The following is a 19,005-nucleotide window of genomic DNA, read 5'->3' on the forward strand; positions in this document are numbered from 1 at the left end:
CTGAGAATTAGGGTGATTTAGGTATCTTGCCCAAGGTCACACAGGCAATAAGTGGTGCAGCCAGGGTTTGAAGCCAGTCAGTGTGCCTTTCTGATGCAGAAAAGAAGATCAGACTTCTGGTATACCTGTTTCATTCTTTATTTTTGCCTTGATTGAACAAACTTTGGAAACCCTTAGCTGGATCAGTCAACCAGACTTTCCCAGTAAGGGACTGACACAGAGTGAGTTCTGTCAACTAGATTTCAATTTAAAAAAAAAGGGAGAGAAGAAAATAAAAATGAACAGATGTGTTCTAAATGAATAAAGAGATAAAGTAATTAATTTTATTTATTTTGTAAATATCTTGTATGGAGCATATCATGTGGCAAGCCCTGGCTTATCGTGCATGGGTCTAACAAATATTAATTCTTGTACAGTCCTGTGACTGTCCCCTGATGTCCACTCTAATTCATCTCTAAGAGGAAGTCCCTGGGGATCTCCCTTTCTTCACTTGCCCTGAGACAGGCTGGAAGTTTTCTGTTTTTCTAATTACTTGACTTTTGACCCCAGGGGCTTGATATTTTAGCATCTTACTTGTACAAATCAATTCAACAGCAGTGCTATTGAACCCTAACTCCTGCTGGATTTTAGGGGGAAACAAAGATGAATGTATTTTCTTCTGTAACCTGATAAATGAGTCCTTGTTTTTTCAAACTTTCTGACAAGTTTTTGGGTTAACATGGATGGGGACATCAAAACCCTTGAGGTTTACCCTTGTAATCTTCATGGCAGGAAATGTGCATGTATCTTGGTTTATTTCAGTTTCTGATTTTAGTTCCTTTAATAAGTGCTAAATATGATTCATTCAGTTATTTTCCAGCATATTTCTCCAAATCACCCATCAGCAAGTCTGAACGTGTCTGCTTGTTGTTCTAATGAAGAGATCTCAGACTCCTTATCAGCAATGCCTCTGGGACACAGGCTAAATTCTACCGCGATAAATCAATTTAGACTAGGAGAGAGCCCTAGTGATGGAAAGTTATTTCGTTCAATCAATATTTGCCTGATGTAGAAATGGACACTGTGGAAAACCGAAGTTAAAATCCCGTTTTTATTTGCATTATCATAGTTATCGTTTCAAAAAAGAACAATGTAAATTTGCTAGAAAACATATTTTCTTTTACTTGATGGCTAATCCATTTGTTTACTCAGCAGACAGTTATTAAATATCTATTGTGGGCATGGTCCCAGCCCTCAAGGGGCTTACAGTCTGGGCAAGTGTAGGGGTATGTTGGGTTTTTGCGTGTGATGGTGGGAGCAGTGGGGTCGTGGGGGTGGATGTGTATAGAAAGTTAAACAAATAAATGTAATGCAGTATATTGCGCCTAGTATATTTGGGGAACTTAGGCATGGGGGCCCCTAAATCAATCTGGGGACCTGGTGAAAGTTGACAAGGTAGAGCGAGATTTCCTGATGAAGGTAACACCTGAGCTGTTTCTTAAAGGTTAAAGAAGTGTGTTGGGCAGCAAAGGAAGAGAAGGGCACTCCAGACAGAGAGAAACAGCGTGACATATTCTAGGAGCTTCAAGCAGTTTGGGGTTACTGCAGCTACTTAGTATGGAAGTCAGGGCGTGATCTGAGAGGAGGAAGAGGGGTGTGGGAGAACCCAGGACATGGAGAGCTGAGTATCCAATATTAAAGAGCCTGGTCTTTATTCTGTAGCAGTGGGGATCCTAAAAGGGCTTAAAATAGGGAAAAGACAAGATGAGATTTGTGTTCTAGAATGATCTCTCTTGGAAAAATTTCGAAGACGTGTGCTTTTTGGTCGAGCAATTCAACCTCCAGACAATTAGTGTGAAGGGGAGCAAGGATTTAGCGACTAAAACAGAAATGAAGTTATCTCATAATAGTGAAAAACTGAAAACAATCAAAAGGCCCAACAATGCAGAAATTAGAGAAGTAAATTTTTAGTAAATATATAAAAAGCAAAGTATATTTTAGAAACATTAAAATGAGGTTGTAGATAAGGACACTACTCATGGTATATGAAAGGGAAAAGTGTGACAAAGTGGTATATTCAGTATGACCTTTTGAATATTTATTGAGACTATGCAGACCTATGTATGGTGTAATGAATATATTGAATATTGAAAAACTCAGGCCTAGGTATGGATATCACAAGATAGTGGTATTATGGATGTTCAATTTTTTTCTTTTCTTTTTAAGATTTTATTTATTTATTTAACAGAGAGAGAGGCAGTGAGAGAGGGAACACAAGCAGCGGTAGTGGGAGTGGGAGAAGCAGGCTTCCCACCAAGCAGGGAGCCCAATGTACGTGGCTCGATACCAGAACGCTGGGATCATGACCTGAGCAGAAGGCAGATGCTTAAGGACTGAGCCACCCGGGCGCCCCAATTTTTTTCTTTTACTTATCTGCGTTTTGTGATTTTTAAATAATAAATATTTTTACTTTCTCAATAAGAAGATAAATTTATTTAAAATATTTTACACAAAAGCCAGTAACTTCCGGCTGCTTTGGTAGCTGTTTAGAGGAAGACAGAAAGCAGGAATGCCTACTTTGGATTATATATTCCATCTTTTGCCGTATTACCTCATGAAACATTTTGTGTTGTACTTCTGATTCTAATTCCTGTGACCTCAGAAATACCTTGAAACAAGAATGAAAGGCATGGCTTTTACGGCTTTTTCTGCTTTGGCTTTGGAGTCACAAAGTTCACACCAGGGTCTAATCACTCTTCCACCATTGCTTTTATAGCTGTGGGGTGACCCTTTTACCTGGCTACAAAAGGCACTTCTTTGCTTTGAGTCTCTCCTTGACCAAATTTTAGTCTTCTCTGAATCCTCTTCCTAAACAGGCCTTGACTTTTGGGCTTCCAATTACATTGACCGATTTTAGCAAAAATCCTGTCAAGATGGTTTAGCCATCATCTGCATCATTTATATCTGATCACCTTCCTCATCACAAGCCCCCCCTTGTCTGCCTTCAGCAAGAATCCTGTTATGGGGCGCCAGATGGCTCAGTCGGCTAGGAGTTGGCTTCAGCTCAGGTCATGATTTCAGGGTCCTGGGATTGCGCCCTGCGTAGGGCTCCCCACTCATAGGGAAGTCTGTTTCTCCCTCTCTCTCTGCCCCCCGCCCTCCAGCTCCTGTTCTCTCTTAAATAAATAAATAAATAAATAAATAAAATCTTAAAAAAAAAAAAAAAAGAATCCTGTCAGGCCAGTTTAGCAAAGTATCACACTACTCATTTAATACTTTTCTACCCACCGACCACCTTCCACCCCCACTCCACAGATCGTTGTGCTTGGAATTGAGTCAATCTCTCTCCTCTAGAGCAAAGCCCCATTGCAGCAGTCCCTATACCTATCACAATAGCCCCCCTGATTAAATCTGGCCTTACTGTTCTTTAGTAAGTGTCAGAATAACTTTTTCTTTAACAGCTTTTAATGAGATAATTCTATCTCCAAACCCGCCGCTCAGCTCATAACCCTGGTGACTCTTCAATTGTTCCATTGCAATCAGCTTTTCTGGAGACCTATCAGATTGCCATTCCTGAAGTCATTTAAATCATCCTCTGGATCCCAGCCAGCTCTTTCTTAATCCATTTATGTTGCCATTTATATTCAGATCCAAATTTCACAAATTTTGCTTTGGATTATTAATGATTTTATTATTTATTTTAAGCTTTAGTATTTATCATTATCTTTTTTTCTAGCCTCACTTTCATTGTGCTTTCTTTCATCCTGGCTTTATGACATCTCTTAAGGTAAAATTTTCAGGTGCATAAGAACTAGCTGGGGAGCTTGCTGAAAATGTAGATTCTCAATCCCCGCTTCTTCGAGATCCTGATTTACTCATCCTGCTTCTGGGCTTGGAAACCTGCATTGTCATTTGGCACCCCGAGTAATTCTGATGGACGTGGTTCATGGACAACATTTTGAGAAGGGCGGGCACACCATTTTCCTCTCCTGGTCTACACAGCATAGCACCCTTTCCTCTCCCCTGGCCCCTATTCAATGGCTCTAGAAAACCACATTAGTCAGCACTCGTAAGAACAATCTATGTGGAAGACCAGGACCCACGGACCCCCGAGAAACAGTACATGTCCGTAGGGTGGCCCTTGGTACCTCTGAAGTTGCAAGGATATTTGAGCATGCTCTCTTTTCTGGTGAGAAGGTCTACAGCTTTCATCAGATTCTCAAAGAAATCCCCTATCCACAAAGTCAAACCTACAAAGCCACTAAGCAGACCTATGCCTTGAAAATTAATTATCTTCCCCTTGATATGTTTCATGTCTGAATTTTGTGTAGCTTAGATTGTTTTCTTGGAGCAGGCCCACATCTGGACACACATTTCATTGCCTTGGCACAGGTCGAAGACCATACACTGGAAGGGTGGTGAAGAAGACTTGCTGTTGACCACCACATTACCCCTCCCCCATCATCCTTTTCCTAAGCATTGTTCTTTTATTTATATTGGTCTGCATCCGGGCCTGTCTCACCTACTTTGGAAGTAACTGTACAGCCTCATTATTGTTCAATCCTATGCTTGTTAGAATACGCTTCAAATAAGAGAAACACAAGTTAAAAGGGGCAGGGGGCAGTAGCTTTATGTGTTTCTGTCTACATAATTGAATTTATTGCTCCCAGAGAGACTGCAAAATTGTTTTTTATATTAAATCTCTAAAGTAGTGAGGGAAAGAGGGTATGGAAACAGCTTTGGGTATGCATCCTTGTGGTCAGAGCTTGGGCTCAAAACCTAGATCTGCCAATTGCATCAAGTCTTGACCTTGGATGGGACAACGGATAGGTGAAGCAGCTGGACTCAGCCTAATCCATTTTGGTGGTGGGCAGTTGTGGCTCTATCCACGTCCCAGAGGCAGCATTCTGACAACATACCACGTTCAGTGTCAAAGGCGTGAGCTGTGGTGGTTAGCCCATGACACAGAGGTGGTGGCGGTGGTGGCGTCAACAGCTCAGCTCTACAGCTTAGATTTTGGAGTTGTTCTTGGTTGCACAGCTTCTGGGTCAGGTCCTTCTGCCCTTCTGGAGGGTCTGGAGCTCCTCACTTCACTTTAAATGAAATTGCTTTCTGCTGAAATTAACCATACCCAGTTGCTCTTGACTATTTCCCACAAACATATCAGGAGCAACCTTGTTTCCACATTTCCCTATGTCTATTTTCTCTTTTTGAATGACATACCTTTTTACCTAATTTTATCAGAAATTCTACCCTATTTAAAAAATCATTCTGACAGTTCCCTCTTTTTCACTCTTTTTTGTTTATTTATTATGGAAATTTTCAAAGGTACACAGAAATAGAATAGTATAGTAAACTTCCATAACACATTACCCAGTTTCAACATCTTATTCACGTTTCATCTTTCCTTTCCCACTTTATGGGGGATAGAAGGAGAGGACATGGAGGATTTTATGGCAATTCCCAGACATCATAGCATCTCACCCATAAATACTTTATAGGCATCTCTATCAGATAAGAACTTCAAAAATAAGATAAGCACAATGTCACTATCACACCTAATAAAATTACCAATAATTTTTTAACATCCAATTCCAGCCCATGTTCATACTCCCCTAGTGTTCTCTGAAATGAATTTTGACAATTGGTTAGTTCAAATCATGCTCCAGATAAAGTCTACACAGAGTATTTGAGCGATATGTCTCTTTTTCCAATTAATTTTTAAAATGTAGATATAATTCAATAGATGAATATTTCTTTTTTTTTTTTTTAAAGATTTTATTTTTTTATGTGGCAGAGAGACACCCAGCGAGAGAGGCAACACAGCAGGGGAGTGGGAGAGGAAGAAGCAGGCTCCCAGCGGAGGAGCCCCATGTGGGACTCTATCCCTGAACGCTGGTATCACGCCCTGAGCCGAAGGCAGACGCTTAACGACTGCGCCACCCAGGCGCCCCAGATGAATATTTCTTATGTCTTTAAAAATCTATAGCTGTTCCTCCTTCCTCTTTGTTTCATGCTCTTTATTTGTTGAAGAATTTCTCAATGTCTCGTAGAATTTCTCAGTTTCTGGGTTTGTCTGATTGTATCCTCATGGCATTATTAACACGTTCCTCTCCTTTTCCCCCCTGTAAATTGGTGGTTAGATCTAGGAGATTGATTAGATTCAGTTTTCATGTTTTATGTCCTAGATTTTTCCTTTCTTTTTTTCCTTTTCCTTTATTTTTTTGGATTTAGCTGAGACACATCTCCTCCAAGAGTTCTTTGCTTTATCTCTATCCCTACCTTTAGTGGTGGCTCCTTTCTCAGACACTTGTAACATTTACCTATCTATTTATTTATCCATCAAATCATTGTCACTCCTATTCCTAAAGAGGTGGGGAGTATGTCCTGAGTGCAGGGACCGTACATGGCTCAAAACTGCTATTTCCCCATATGTAGCACATAATGTGGTTGACAGAGAGTAGGAGCACCATATATTGCTGGTGAGCTAAATGGATAGGAAAGTACAAATCATACACCAATTATCTGCTGCTTAGTACTTACTGCCTAATGTGTGGTTTCTCACTGGGTTACAAGCCTTCTCTCAATTCCTGGACTATGAGTCTCTTGAGGGCAAAGAGGAGGTCAAATAAATTCTTGTAGGCTGATTACTTAATGCAGGGCTCTGTCTGTAACTAATGTGTGCTCAATGCATATTAAAGGGAAGACTCTTGCTCATCTATTCTTCTTTTTCTAAGATTTTATTTATTTATTTGAGAGAGAGAGAGAATGTGAGAGAGAGAGAGAAAGCAAGAGCGTGCACACAGGTATGGGGAGTGACAGAGGGAGAGGGAGAAGCAGGCTCCCTTACCCCATTTATTCTTGCTGGATTCTTATGAGCTCAAATGAAAGGTGCGTGGGGCGTCTGGGTCAGTCTGTTAAGTGTCTGCCTTCAGCTCAGGTCATGATCCCAGGGTCCTGGGATCGAGCCCTGAATCGGGTTCCCTGCTCAGTGGAGAGCTTGCTTCTCCCTCTTCCTCTGCTGCTCCCCCTGCTTGTGCTCTCTCTCTCTCTGTTAAATAAATAAAATCTTTTAAAAAAAGGAGAGAGAAATGTGTGTGACAAGCATGTGCAAAAGAGTAAAGTATTAAAATATAGGTAAGTGTGACAATAATTATAATCTTTTGTACTTTTTTTTTTAAAGATTTTATTTATTTATTTGACACAGAGAGAGACAGTGAGAGAGGGAACACAAGCAGGGGGAGTGGGAGAGGAAGAAGCAGGCTCCCTGCTAGCAGTCTCCCAGTGGAGCAGGGAGCCCGATGTGGGGCTCAATGCAGGGCTTGATCCCAGGACCCTGGGATCAGGCCCAGAACCGAAGGCAGGCGCTTAATGACTGAGCCACTCAGGTGCCCCTGTACTTTTTTTTTTTTTGTACTTTCAATAGACGACACAATCCCCTGTTGAAATGTATGAAGATACTGCCTTTTATCACCTTTTTGAAGAAGGGGCACCTATTCCTAGGTTTAATTCATAAATGAAGAGGGGTTACAAGACCATCTATCAGGTGGTCAACTTTTTATTATGTAGGTTAATGGTATGGCTATCCATAGGGAAGTAAAGGAGTGAAAAGTTTTTAGGGTGATTACTCAAAGCTCTTTTGGTTGCAAGTGACAAAAATCTAAACCATAAAATTCTAGCAAAAAGAAAAGAATTTTTGGTTCATATCTCTGGAAAATCTAAGGATATCTGTTTCTCTGGTTGTTGATGTTATCTCACGGTCTCAGTTTTGGTCAGCTTCCCTATGTGGCCATAAGTAATTAGCTCTAAGTTGTCTTCCTTGGAGCACCATACTTTCACAAATCAGTCTTTCCCATTGCCCTACAGAAAAGTTCAAAGGAGAACTTTTAGTCATGTTAGTGTCCTCTGTCCATCTCTTAAGGAATCACTGTGACTAAGGAAAAGGGACCATTTATTGGTCAGGGTTAAGTCACATACCCACTCCCATTGGGTGGAGGATGGCACTCCAATCAACAATTTTGTCACATGTGATAGAAGAGAAGGTTTCCCCAACCCAGAGTAGGATGAGACCAGAAGAAAAGGTATAGAGGAAAAAATAACAGAAATCTGTGTGTATCCCAGGGCAACCTCAGCTCAGAGCTCTGTATTTTGCAGATCTTTCTGGAAGGTGCACTTTGTTGGAGGTAAATTCAGGGCTCTTGGCTTTCTCAGCAGGTTTTTTCCCCTTCAGGTTTGGTTCCTTTGGTCTATTAGGTCACTATTTGATGTAATGAGTGACATAATGGACTGTTTCATTACCATTCTAAAGAGGTTATACACTGCAGTTCTAACATGTAGTTCTTGATAACCTTTAAGGGGTCAATGGAATCCTGGGAGATGCCCAATCATTAGCCCAGCCTCCTTAGAGTTTTATCCAAGGATGATCATTTAGTTTACTACTTCTGGAAGGACAAACCCACAGATGAAGTGTTAGTCCACGAGGAACATCTTCAAGATATAATAGATAAAAGAATGACCATTGAGCAGCATTTTTATAGACTACAAATCACTTTCCCTTGCATTTGACCTTGCAACATCTTCTAAGACAGATTTGTCAATCTCCTCTGTTACAGATGAAGAAATTGAGGCTTCTAGGAATCAGTGACCTGCCCAAGATTACACAGTACTTTAGACAAGGATTTTGGGATTTCAACTCTGAGTCAAAACTTTAAACGCCATCCTCTCTCTACTGCCTCCCTGACTCCTTAAGATACTTTTAAAAGAAGAAACACATCCTGCTGGAACTAATCAGAAAGGTCTGGAAGTTGTATAAGCCATAACTGAACCTGTTACTCTGTTACCTAAATGAGTGCGGAGAAGCTCAGGAGGGAGAATGATACCTGTACAGTTTATGCACCCACAAATTCACTCCTGAATTGTTAGGAAAATCTCGTTTGAACTCCCAGGCAACTGAGAAATTAGAGGCAGACAGTGACGATGTTGTTTTGTAACTTTGTGCCTTTCAAAATTAACCGAAACTTTCAAGTGCTGCTTTAGATTAAAAGTGGCTAACTGGATAAAGGGAAAAGAGCCACTCAGCTGGATGAATAGTATTGCAAGAGCCCAGACTGAGTTATGGAAAAGGAACGCACAAGAACAATTTTTACAATAATGTTTTAATTATAAAGTGAAGGCAAATTCCTCTGCTCCATTCCAATCTGAGGACAGGTTGATACGTCGCAGAAGCACTGGGAAGCATACAGGCTCAAAGTAAGTCCTTTTATTTTAAGGCAGGCTTGAAGGCACTAGAAACTTTCTAGTGCCAGAACCCTTCACGATTAAAAAAATTATTTTATTTTATTAAAGAGTTGGCGTGCCCTCGCAAATGTCTCAGCTGGGAGTAGGGGTGATGGTAGGAAAGGAAGGCTGAGTCCATTCTTAGTAATATTAAATAGCCAAGTCTGTACCCTTGAAGCAAGTGGGGAGAGAAGAGGGAGAGGAGCTGCTGACATTGACAATGAATCCAAACAGGAGTTGCAATAGCGGTGTCCACCACGTTGCCTCTGCCCTCGCCTGGCCTTCTGGGAGTTGTAGTTTTCGCGGGAGCGGCTCCCCTGGAGAGCCGGGAACGCCCCGTCCGGGCCGAACTACAGATCCCAGGCAGCGCGCGGCCGCCCGCCCCTCCCGCCCGGGTGCGAGTGTAAACTCGCCCGCGCCGGGGCGGGCGGCCGCGAGCGGGCGAGCGGGCTGAGCTGGGCACTGCGCGGGGGCGCACCGCTCGGGGGACCCAGGCCCCGCCACCTTCCCTCCGCCCCCGGGCTCTGTTCTCACTTTCAAGCAGTGCAAGGACTGTAAGCGGGAGCCATGCAGTCGGAATCGGGGATCGTGCCGGATTTCGAAGTCGGGGAGGAGTTTCACGAAGAGCCCAAAACCTATTACGAACTCAAAAGTCAACCTCTGAAGAGCAGGTGAGTGGTGACAGCTGGAGGGAGGCGCGGCGGGCAGCTGGGGGGCCCCGCGCCCCACTCCCTGGGGCGGGGAAAGCCGGTCGCCCGGGCTTTGGGACAAAAGCCCGGGGGCAGAGGGCGTACTGCCCCCCGCAGTTGGGGGCCGCGCCTTGCCGGGCCGGTACACGCCTGGGGGACTCCGCCCAAGTGCTCCTCGGGGGCGCGGCGGGCAGCCCGGGACGCAGAGGGCGTACTGCCCCCCGCAGTTGGGGGCCGCGCCTGCGGGGCCGGTACACGCCTGGGGGACTCCGCCCAAGTGCTCCTCGGGGGCGCGGCGGGCAGCCCGGGGGCAGAGGGCGTACTGCCCGGGGGCAGAGGGCGTACTGCCCCCCGCAGTTGGGGGCCGCGCCTGCCGGGCCCGGGGGCAGAGGGCGTACTGCCCGGGGGCAGAGGGCGTACTGCCCCCCGCAGTTGGGGGCCGCGCCTGCCGGGCCGGTACACGCCTGGGGGACTCCGCCCAAGTGCTCCTCGGGGGCGCGGCGGGCAGCCCGGGACGGCCGGCCCAGGTTAGGGGTCCCTCGGCTGGGGATACCAGCTGCGGAGACCGGGTGGGGGCTGGGGAGCGACCTGGCGCGCAGGTGGGGGAGGAGGAGCGCGGGACCCGGACGCTGTCCCAGTGGGAAGGAGGAAAAAAGAGTTTCTAGTGAACCCCTTTTCTGGAGAACCTAGCGGGTTGAGGACTCAGGGAGTGCTTGGGGTGGATTGAAGCGCGACGCTAAGGGAAGCAATTAGTTCGTCTGTTGTCGCCTCCTAGGAGTCGGGCTCCTCTGGGAAAGCCCGCCCCTGGCCGCCTCCAGGTGATGCTTCCCCGAGCCCCGCCTCTCACCTTGCAGACCAGGGCACCCGCGCGCGGGCTGGTCTGGGCCACGGGTGGGCGTGTCTCTCGTCCAGTTTAAACAACCTGGGCAATAGAGTTCCGTTCAAATCCAGGCCTTCCCTGAAGGGGAAAAAGCCTTGGAACTGGAGGGTATTGGGACACACCTGCTTGGCAGGTCCCCTGCTTGGCAGCGACACGCGTTTAATTTGTTGGGGACTTCAAAAACTTTTTGGAGAGAAGTGAAGACACCCGCTGGTCTGGCGGCCCACCACGTCGAGTGCCCGCTTCCTGTGCTACCTCCATTTCCACTTGCCCATCGGAATGGGTTGGGTAGCTTCCTTTCTCTGTCCTGTGGCTACTTCTGGGCATTTCCAGTGTTTACCAAACAGGAGATAGCCGGTCATTTGAGGTTGTGATAGTAGAGAAGGGTTTATGTCCACCCCTCTCAGTTGTGAAAGAAGATGAAACTGCCTGGATGGTTCAGCAGTGCTTCTGCACTCATCTTAAACCTTCCTTCCTGCCCCTTGCAGTGGGTAGAGTCTGGGTGAATGGGCCTGGCTGGCAGAGGGTGAGAGGGTCCTGAAATCAGGGTGGATGAGGGAGTAGTACTGTCTTTGCTTCTGGGGTGCCTGGGGCTGGTGTTTGCTCTGGTGGCAGGCAGAACCAGGTTTGTTTCCTTTAGGGCTGTGTCAAGACTCTGAATACAAGTATGGGAAGAAAATCTGGGAACGGCATACCCACGGACTGGGCTGCTGAAGCAGTCTCTTTGCAGATGCTTGAAGGGGATTGGAAGGAAATGCAGTTAGATGCCTAATACCAGCCTTTAGTTGATGGTTTCTCTTCATAATGGCTGTTTTGTGTGTGAGCATAGATTGTGTGTGTTGGGGGTTGGGGGTTTTGAGTAATATTGTGTAAAGGGTATTGTTGGTTATGCTCATTGGGGCTTTATGTGCATTCGGCTGAAGGGACCAGTGTTTTACCGAGCAGTCTCTGCTTTTGCTTCTATAAGCAAATGCTTACATGGCCAGAATGAGGGAGTGAGTGTTTGAGTGTGTGTATGTGTGTGTAGTCCTGAAAGAAATGAATTAACCGGACTGTTTGGAACATTTTTGATGGGAGCTGATACATAACATTAAATGAGTTTGAGAGAGTGAGGAAAATACCATCTGGAAAAACCCAAATGAGTGCCATGAAACTCATGTTGAAGGATTTGGGCCTGTTCTTTTTCAGAGTCGGCAAAAAATTACTTGCAAGGGTGAACGTCCTCGGTAGCTAGCTAGCATGTGTAAGGAAAAATGTGGGTACGTGGGAAGCAATGGCTTCACACGTTGAAGCTAGAAACAGGTGCGGGACAGAACCGGTATGGAGAGGAATGCTAAATTAAAAAAGTTGTTGTAAAACTTGTCTGTGGAGCAGACACATGCTCTTTGAAATAAACCAGTTAAATAAAATCTGTGAATAAATATATGGGGTTGGCAAAATTTCCCTATACTGTTTTCCACAGTTGTCTAACTTATTGTCATCGGCATCTGTTGTGTGACTTTAAAAGGGCTACATGTTGTTGGGGGCCTCCTCATGGCTTTGTGTCTGAAGTCTTTGCCAGGGCACCTCCCTTCTTGTAAGTCTTGATTGGAAAAAGCAGAAAAGGAAAGGTTAAGACTGCCATAGCCATTTCGTCTATCAGTTGTATTCTCTGGATTGTCTCTTAGAGTTGAAAATGTGTTCAGAGTCGGCCCACCTCTCAGCAGCTCCTCTGCTCCCACTTTGGTCCAAGTCCTCACCAGCCCATGCCAGGGTTATTGCAGTAGTCTCTTAACTGCTCTCTTGCCTTCTCCTCCTACCCCTTCTGGTGGATTTTCTACATGGCAGCTGCAATGTTCCCATTAAAATCGGCTCTCAAGGGGGGAGGCAGATTTTGCCCCCCAGGGGTCATTTGACAATGTCTGAAGATATTTTTGGTTATCCAAATGGAAGGGCATTGGTACTGGTCTTCAGTAAATGGAGGCCAGAGATGCTGTTAACCATTCTGTAATGCAAAAGATAGCCCCTGCAACAGAGAATTATCTGGCCCTCAATTGTCACTCTGACGCTGAGAAATGGTGGATTAAAACATGCCACATCATGTCATTTTCTGCTTAAAATTCTCCAATGGCTCCCAGTTTCAGTAATACTCAAGATCCTTTAACTGGCAAAAGGCAGCCTATATGGTCAAGCTCCCTGTCAGTTCTGAGTTCATTTGCTGTCTCCAGACTCATTTCTTTGCTGTTTTTGGAACACTCCAGACCCTCCACCATAAGGCCTTTGTATGTTGTTCTTGCTGGTGCCTCTGCCTGGACTGTCCCTTGCCCAGAGAGCCACAGTGCTCACTGCCTCACCAACTTCAGGTCTTACTTTTCATATTCTTACCAGGCCAGGCCTACCTCACTACGTACAACTGCTATCGCTCCAAACTCTCATCTTCCTTGTCCTGCTCTATTGTTTCCATAATATTTATATTACAACTGACTCTGTCATCTCTAATATGTTATGTTTATGTTTCTCCCCACTAGACTGCCAGCTTCAAGGGAGCAGGGATTTCTGTCTGTTCTTGTTTACTGTTGTGTTCCTAGAATCTAGAGCAGAGTTTCTCAACCTCAGTGCAATTGACATTTCGTGCTGGATAATTCTTTGTTGTGGGAACAGTCCTGGGCATTGCACGACGTTGACCAGCATCCCTGGCCTCCGCCTGCTAGAGGCGAGTACCACCCTATACCCAGTTGTGACGACCGGAAACGTCTCCAGACTCTGCCAAATGCCCATGAGGGGCACAGTCACCCCTGTTTCAGAACAGTTGGCCTAGAACATTGCCTGGCACAGTAATGATTTGTTGTTTGAACAGGTGTTGCTTTCTCCCTGAGGACTCCACTTCGGATGGGGTGCTTGGTTCCAATTTTGCATTCAACATTGCAGCCTTTTAAGATAGGTATCCACCAAGGTCTCTCCAAAGGGGAGCTTATATGTTCTTTGTTTGGGCTAAGCTGAGATGTACAGGTATTTCATGAGAAGAGACAGTTTTGTTCCTAAACCAGACCTCCTGGCCTTTAGGAATGGGAAGCTGCTGGACTTAGATCATGTGAACCCCCTTTTGATCATATTCACTGGCAAATCTGTGTTATAGGAAGATGCATGCTATGAGAAAGGTTCTAACGAAGAATTGTTTGCAGTCCGGTTCCCCCAGCAAGGTTTTTGAAGCCTTTGTATGTTCTCCTGGGAATGAGCTCTTCATGGTGGGTGGCAGGGGAAAGGTGCCAAATATCAAGGGTGAACCCAGAATTCACGCGTTGGCACAGTCCCATCAGGGAAGCACATGTGGAGCTGTTCAGTGTGTTCCTAGCAGTGCAGGAACTCTCTGTAGTCTTTGGGACCTGAAAACATTTTCAAACATGGTCACATATCTCAGGTTTAAGGTCCTCTTGTTCAGTTTACTGGGTGTGAAATTCAGTGGCTTTGTAGTTGCTAATGCCCCTTTCCTGGACAGACTTCAGAATTGACCTAATCTATTTCCAGTTTCTTCTCTTCCCAAAATTTTAGTTATGTTTTAGGTAACCGTTTGTCTAACTTCCTGAAACTAGAAATGGGAATGAGAGTGAGTCTTAGGTTTATTATGGCAAGATAGGATACAGCGGTGGTTCCCAAATGCTGATTTATAGAGAGATGTGTGAAGTTTTCACAGGTTTGTAGTGAAATGAGATAGACAAAGACTATTGTGTCACACGCACACTCACATGTTTTAGTATAAGGCCGTTGCCGTTTCTTGGATTTATTCTGAGATTTCCTATTAAAAATACTCTTTCTGAACCTGTGTGTTCCCCACTCTGTCTTTCCTTCTTATTGCAGGCTGGGACCCAGACACGGTGGTGGTAATCTTGCTTAACCATAAAGCCAAGGGTATCACCCTAGGGAACCCTGAAAAGACAAGGTTAGAAGGAACATGGACATCTGAATGAACTTGGGGAACACAGCTGGCTGTCTGTCTAATCTATCAGCTCGAACTTGAAAGAGAAATAAATCTCTCTGATTAAAAAAAATACACTTTTATGAAATGATAATCCATTCTTGGCAAAACACAACTGTCAATCTCTTACTGGTTTCTGAGAGTTTTCTTGAGTTTTCTGTCTGTCCAATCTGCAGGGAACTGCCAGCATTATTCTGGCAACACTCTCACTAACTAGCTGGGTGACCTTGGGCAGGTTGGGTGACTCCTAACTTCAGTTTACTCATCTGTCTAATGGAGGCCTGCATCCTGGGGGTCTTAAAAACAGTAGCTGTGACGTTGACTGTGGAACAGTATTAGCATGGTGCCAGGCATGTTGTAAGGGTTCAATAAAATGTTAGCAAATGGTATTCTGGTTATTAGCTATTATTTCTTTATTACTTAGCAGTGAGTCCTGACATTCCAGAAGGTGTTTGCATTGGGCTGTCTTTGGCTTTCTTCCCTAAGGCCAGAGTTGTTGGTGAACAACAAGTCTCCTAATGAATACTACCACTTAATGAGGTTTTCAGATGAGGTTTTTTTTTTTTTTTCACATTTTCTATTTTTGATTCAACCCGTAAAAATTTATTTATGCTGGTTAAAAAGAAAAGCAGTTGTGGCCTTGGTGCCTATGTAAAACCTCATATTCAGCATGTGTCTGTTGAGCTCTGGTATGTGCAAATTAACACCAATAAACATAGTTAACGTTCATGGAGCGCGTACCCTGTACCAGCCCCTATCCTAAGTGTGTTTATGTGTGTGGACTTAGTCTTTGCAAAAACTTGCATGAGATGATAATAATAAATAAAAACAATCATGATATTAATTATAATTTTTTAAACTGGTAATTCTTACACAGTGCTTACTCCCTGACAGGATTGCGTCTGTATATTTTGCTTGTATTCAGTTAGTTTTCACTTCAACCTTGGGTGTATGTATTTTTATTATTCTTATTTTTTTTAAAGATTATTTTTATTTATTAGAAAGAGAGAGAGAATGAGTGGTGGGGGGGCAAAGGGAGAGATTGAGAGAGAGAGAGGGAAGCAGACTCCCCACCGAGTAGGAAGCCCGAGGTGGGACTTGATCCTAGGACCCGGAGATCATGACCTGAACTGAAGGCAGATGCTTCACCAGCTGGACCACCCAGGCGTCCCTTATTATACTTATTTCACAGAGAAAGACGACTGGGGAATAGCAAGTGAACGGGCCTGGATTTAACCTGAGAGCGCCTGGCTCTAGCCCGAAGCTCTTGTCCCCCAGCCTGTGCCGCTGTGTAAGAGGCACTGTGCACAGCCATGGACATGCAGAGTCGCATCATTCTGTACCTTCTCCAGAGCTCCCAGCAGGTGAAGGAAAGAACACATGGACCCAGCTAAACATATAAGACACAGAGTGATCTTGTGGGGAGGTGGGCATCAGCAATGGGCATTCCACGGAGGAAGGGACATTGGAGGCCAGTTTTGTGAACAGGCAGGGATGTTTGAGTTTGGCCTTGAAGGTCAAGCAACACTCAAGCATTATTTCTCTACAACATTAAATAAAATGTTAGACGTCTTGGAGGACATATCCTAAAATAGACTTCTGGGGGTTCGGGTTGCCTTTTAAATATTTAAGCAGACTCCCAGACCTTCCTGATGGTCTGTGAGCACACGGTGGGGGCAGAGACTAGAGGCACATGGCCGGGTTCAGAGGGAGCCGCCCTGAAGTGCTGTGCTAACAGCTTTGCCACTTAACTGCTACCTGTGTGTTCAAGACACTTAGCTTCGAGGAGCCTCAGTTTCTTTAACAGTGAAATGGGGTCAAGAGAACCATTCTCTTACTGTTGGGAGAAGTTTTAAAATGGAGATAGTATCTGTAAAAGTGCTTTGCAGAGGGCCAAGCGCACGTTAGTAATAGAATTCTTTCTTTTCTACTTTACCATGGTAATTTTGTTCTTCATAACAATAACTAAGACACATATAGATTTCGTGAATCTGAGGCAAAACAGACCAGATCGAGGTGCCTCACACTGGCAGATGTTCAAGTCTTATTATGCAAATTAGTTTTGTGGTATGATTAGATGGAAAATTTGATTAAAGTGGATTGTAAGTGTTGGTTCTGTATGTTATTAGAGATTTCCTTTTCCTGAGTACTGCTATTTTTAGAATTTATTTAAGTGTATGTATGTGTGTGTGTTTTTAATTGCCTTTGAGTTCTACAGTGCAGTTTGCACAGGCTGATGTTTATATCTGCTCCAGTTGTGCAAGAAGTGGAAAATATCCTTTTTTTAGAACAGGTCACATGTGCTTACTGTCAGGAATAGGACCTCAGTGTAAAAAAATGTATCTTGGGACAAATCAAAGTTACTAAATTTCTCCCTCCAACTGCTTTGTTTCAGAACTGGCAGTATTAGGATAAATAATAGGGGGAAAAAAACACTCGGCTAATTTTTTTTTTTTTTTTGGGCATTTTTCAAGGACAGTAAGCAAAAGTTTCATTTGTTTTGTGTGTGTGTTTGTGTGTTCTAAGTATGAAACGTGCTTTGCTGTTAGGTTTGTCTCATCAAAGTAAATTATAAAAATATGTTTGACTCCACTCCAATTATATGCATCATTTGGAGAAAATAATCAAGAAGATGGGTCAGCGATATTAAATGGAGTTACTACAGGCTTTTGATATTGTACGGACAAGTTGCAGTTTGTAAGACGGTTTTTGTGAGTCTAGCGAACCATTGTGTACTCTAGGGCAAGGGATTCCTCCAAGTCATGGAATCTATCTTTACGGAGGCAGATGTAGGCTGAGGGCGAGAGGACCTGCAAGCACGTCTGGATCTCTTTTGCAGTTCCCCACCGCCTTCCTCCTGTTCTCTGTTCCTGAGGTCTTGGGGCAAGGACCAGGCTCCTCCTTTTCTCTAGGCTGATTCTTAAACACGGCTTCCTTATTTCTTTGCTATGTCTTTCCCTCCTTTGGCCTTTCACGCAGGCCACCAAGAATAAAGGGTGGTGTTCACACGAGACCTTCGTCCTGAGAGTCAGAACTATGAGGTCCTTGTCTTCAAGTGCCCAAATTTCTAGGGGGCTTCTCAAGCAGTGGGCGCTGCCCTGCGTGTGTTGCAGATGATAACCTATTGGTTGTTTCCCACCTGAGTCAGAAGTTGAGCCAGGGGAAAGAGTGGGGTAAAGGTGAGAGAAAAACCCACAGGGAAGTAAATGATACCTCAGAATCATGAGGACCCTAGTGTCCTCCCCAAGATGCTTCTAAAACATCCCTCAGTCACTTTAAGCAGAGGTAGTCTAACTTTGGGTCAGAAGGACCTGGATTTATTTGTTTTTTCATCTCTCCCTTCTTACAGCAGTTATTTATTAAGCGCCTATGGTGTGTCAGGCTCTGTGCTGGCCAGAGGGAATCAAATGTAGAACCAGACGGGCAAGGTTCCAGCTACCACGGCGCTTCCATTTTGGAGATGGAACATAGTTAATAATGTACCAAATAAAGGGACAATATAATTTTTGTTGCTCAATAGGGTGTAATTGATACAGTGTGATTGGGAAAGAAGGGGCTTTTTTGATTGGGTCTGATATCAGGAATGACCTCACAGAGGAGGTGATTTTGAGGCAAGACCTGAACGTCTGAAAAAAGTGTTCAAATCTTGAGGCTACCACTCGCTAGCTATATGACTTTTGACGAGTTACCCAACCTCTTCAAATGTCAGTTCCCTAACCTCTTGGAATCTCAGTTCCTTCTTTTGTAAAATGGGGGCTGCTGTGAAGATAAAAGATATTGCTTGTAAGAAAGCAGCTAACATTAGGCTTTGCCTCATAGGCGCTCNATTCCTTCTTTTGTAAAATGGGGCAATAGCTACCATGCAGGGCTGCTGTGAAGATAAAAGATATTGCTTGTAAGAAAGCAGCTAACATTAGGCTTTGCCTCATAGGCGCTCAGGAAGACACATAAGACTGGTTAAGGTCATACATGAATAGTGGTGAAAAATACAATCATTACTCTTCCCTGTAACTGTTTATAACTTGGTTTTAAGTGTTTTCCTAATGTTGAATGAGTCACAGATTTATGCTTGTCTTTCTAAGCCTAACCTCAGACTGAAAGTGGAGATGGGTCTTGTTATTTTTATTATCCTTTCTTTCCCCCAGGATCATCTTACTCAAGTTGTCCCCTTGCTCTTCTCACTGTTGTTGCATTGAGATCATTCATGTTTGACCATGCTTTGCCTAGGA

The 19,005-nt window shown here is 44.3% G+C and overlaps 1 protein-coding gene across 4 annotated transcripts in view; it reads left to right on the forward strand.

Moving 5' to 3' along the window:
* Nucleotides 1-9,652: 9,652 nt before the first annotated feature.
* MITF (melanocyte inducing transcription factor) overlaps nt 9,653-19,005 on the forward strand; it is a 215,171-nt gene continuing 205,818 nt past the window's right edge. For 2 of the 4 annotated variants that reach the window (XM_011235225.2, XM_034658637.1), the window contains exon 1: nt 9,654-9,926. In XM_011235225.2, the coding sequence (XP_011233527.1) occupies nt 9,823-9,926 (104 nt within the window). In that variant the 5' untranslated portion in view covers nt 9,654-9,822. Of the gene's footprint in view, nt 9,927-19,005 lie in introns of all 4 variants that reach the window. The other 2 variants (XM_011235226.2, XM_002927611.3) reach the window with 2 other exon arrangements.

The sequence above is a fragment of the Ailuropoda melanoleuca genome, chromosome 4 (genome assembly GCF_002007445.2).
Source record: "Ailuropoda melanoleuca isolate Jingjing chromosome 4, ASM200744v2, whole genome shotgun sequence".
Taxonomy (NCBI): Eukaryota; Metazoa; Chordata; class Mammalia; order Carnivora; family Ursidae; genus Ailuropoda; species Ailuropoda melanoleuca.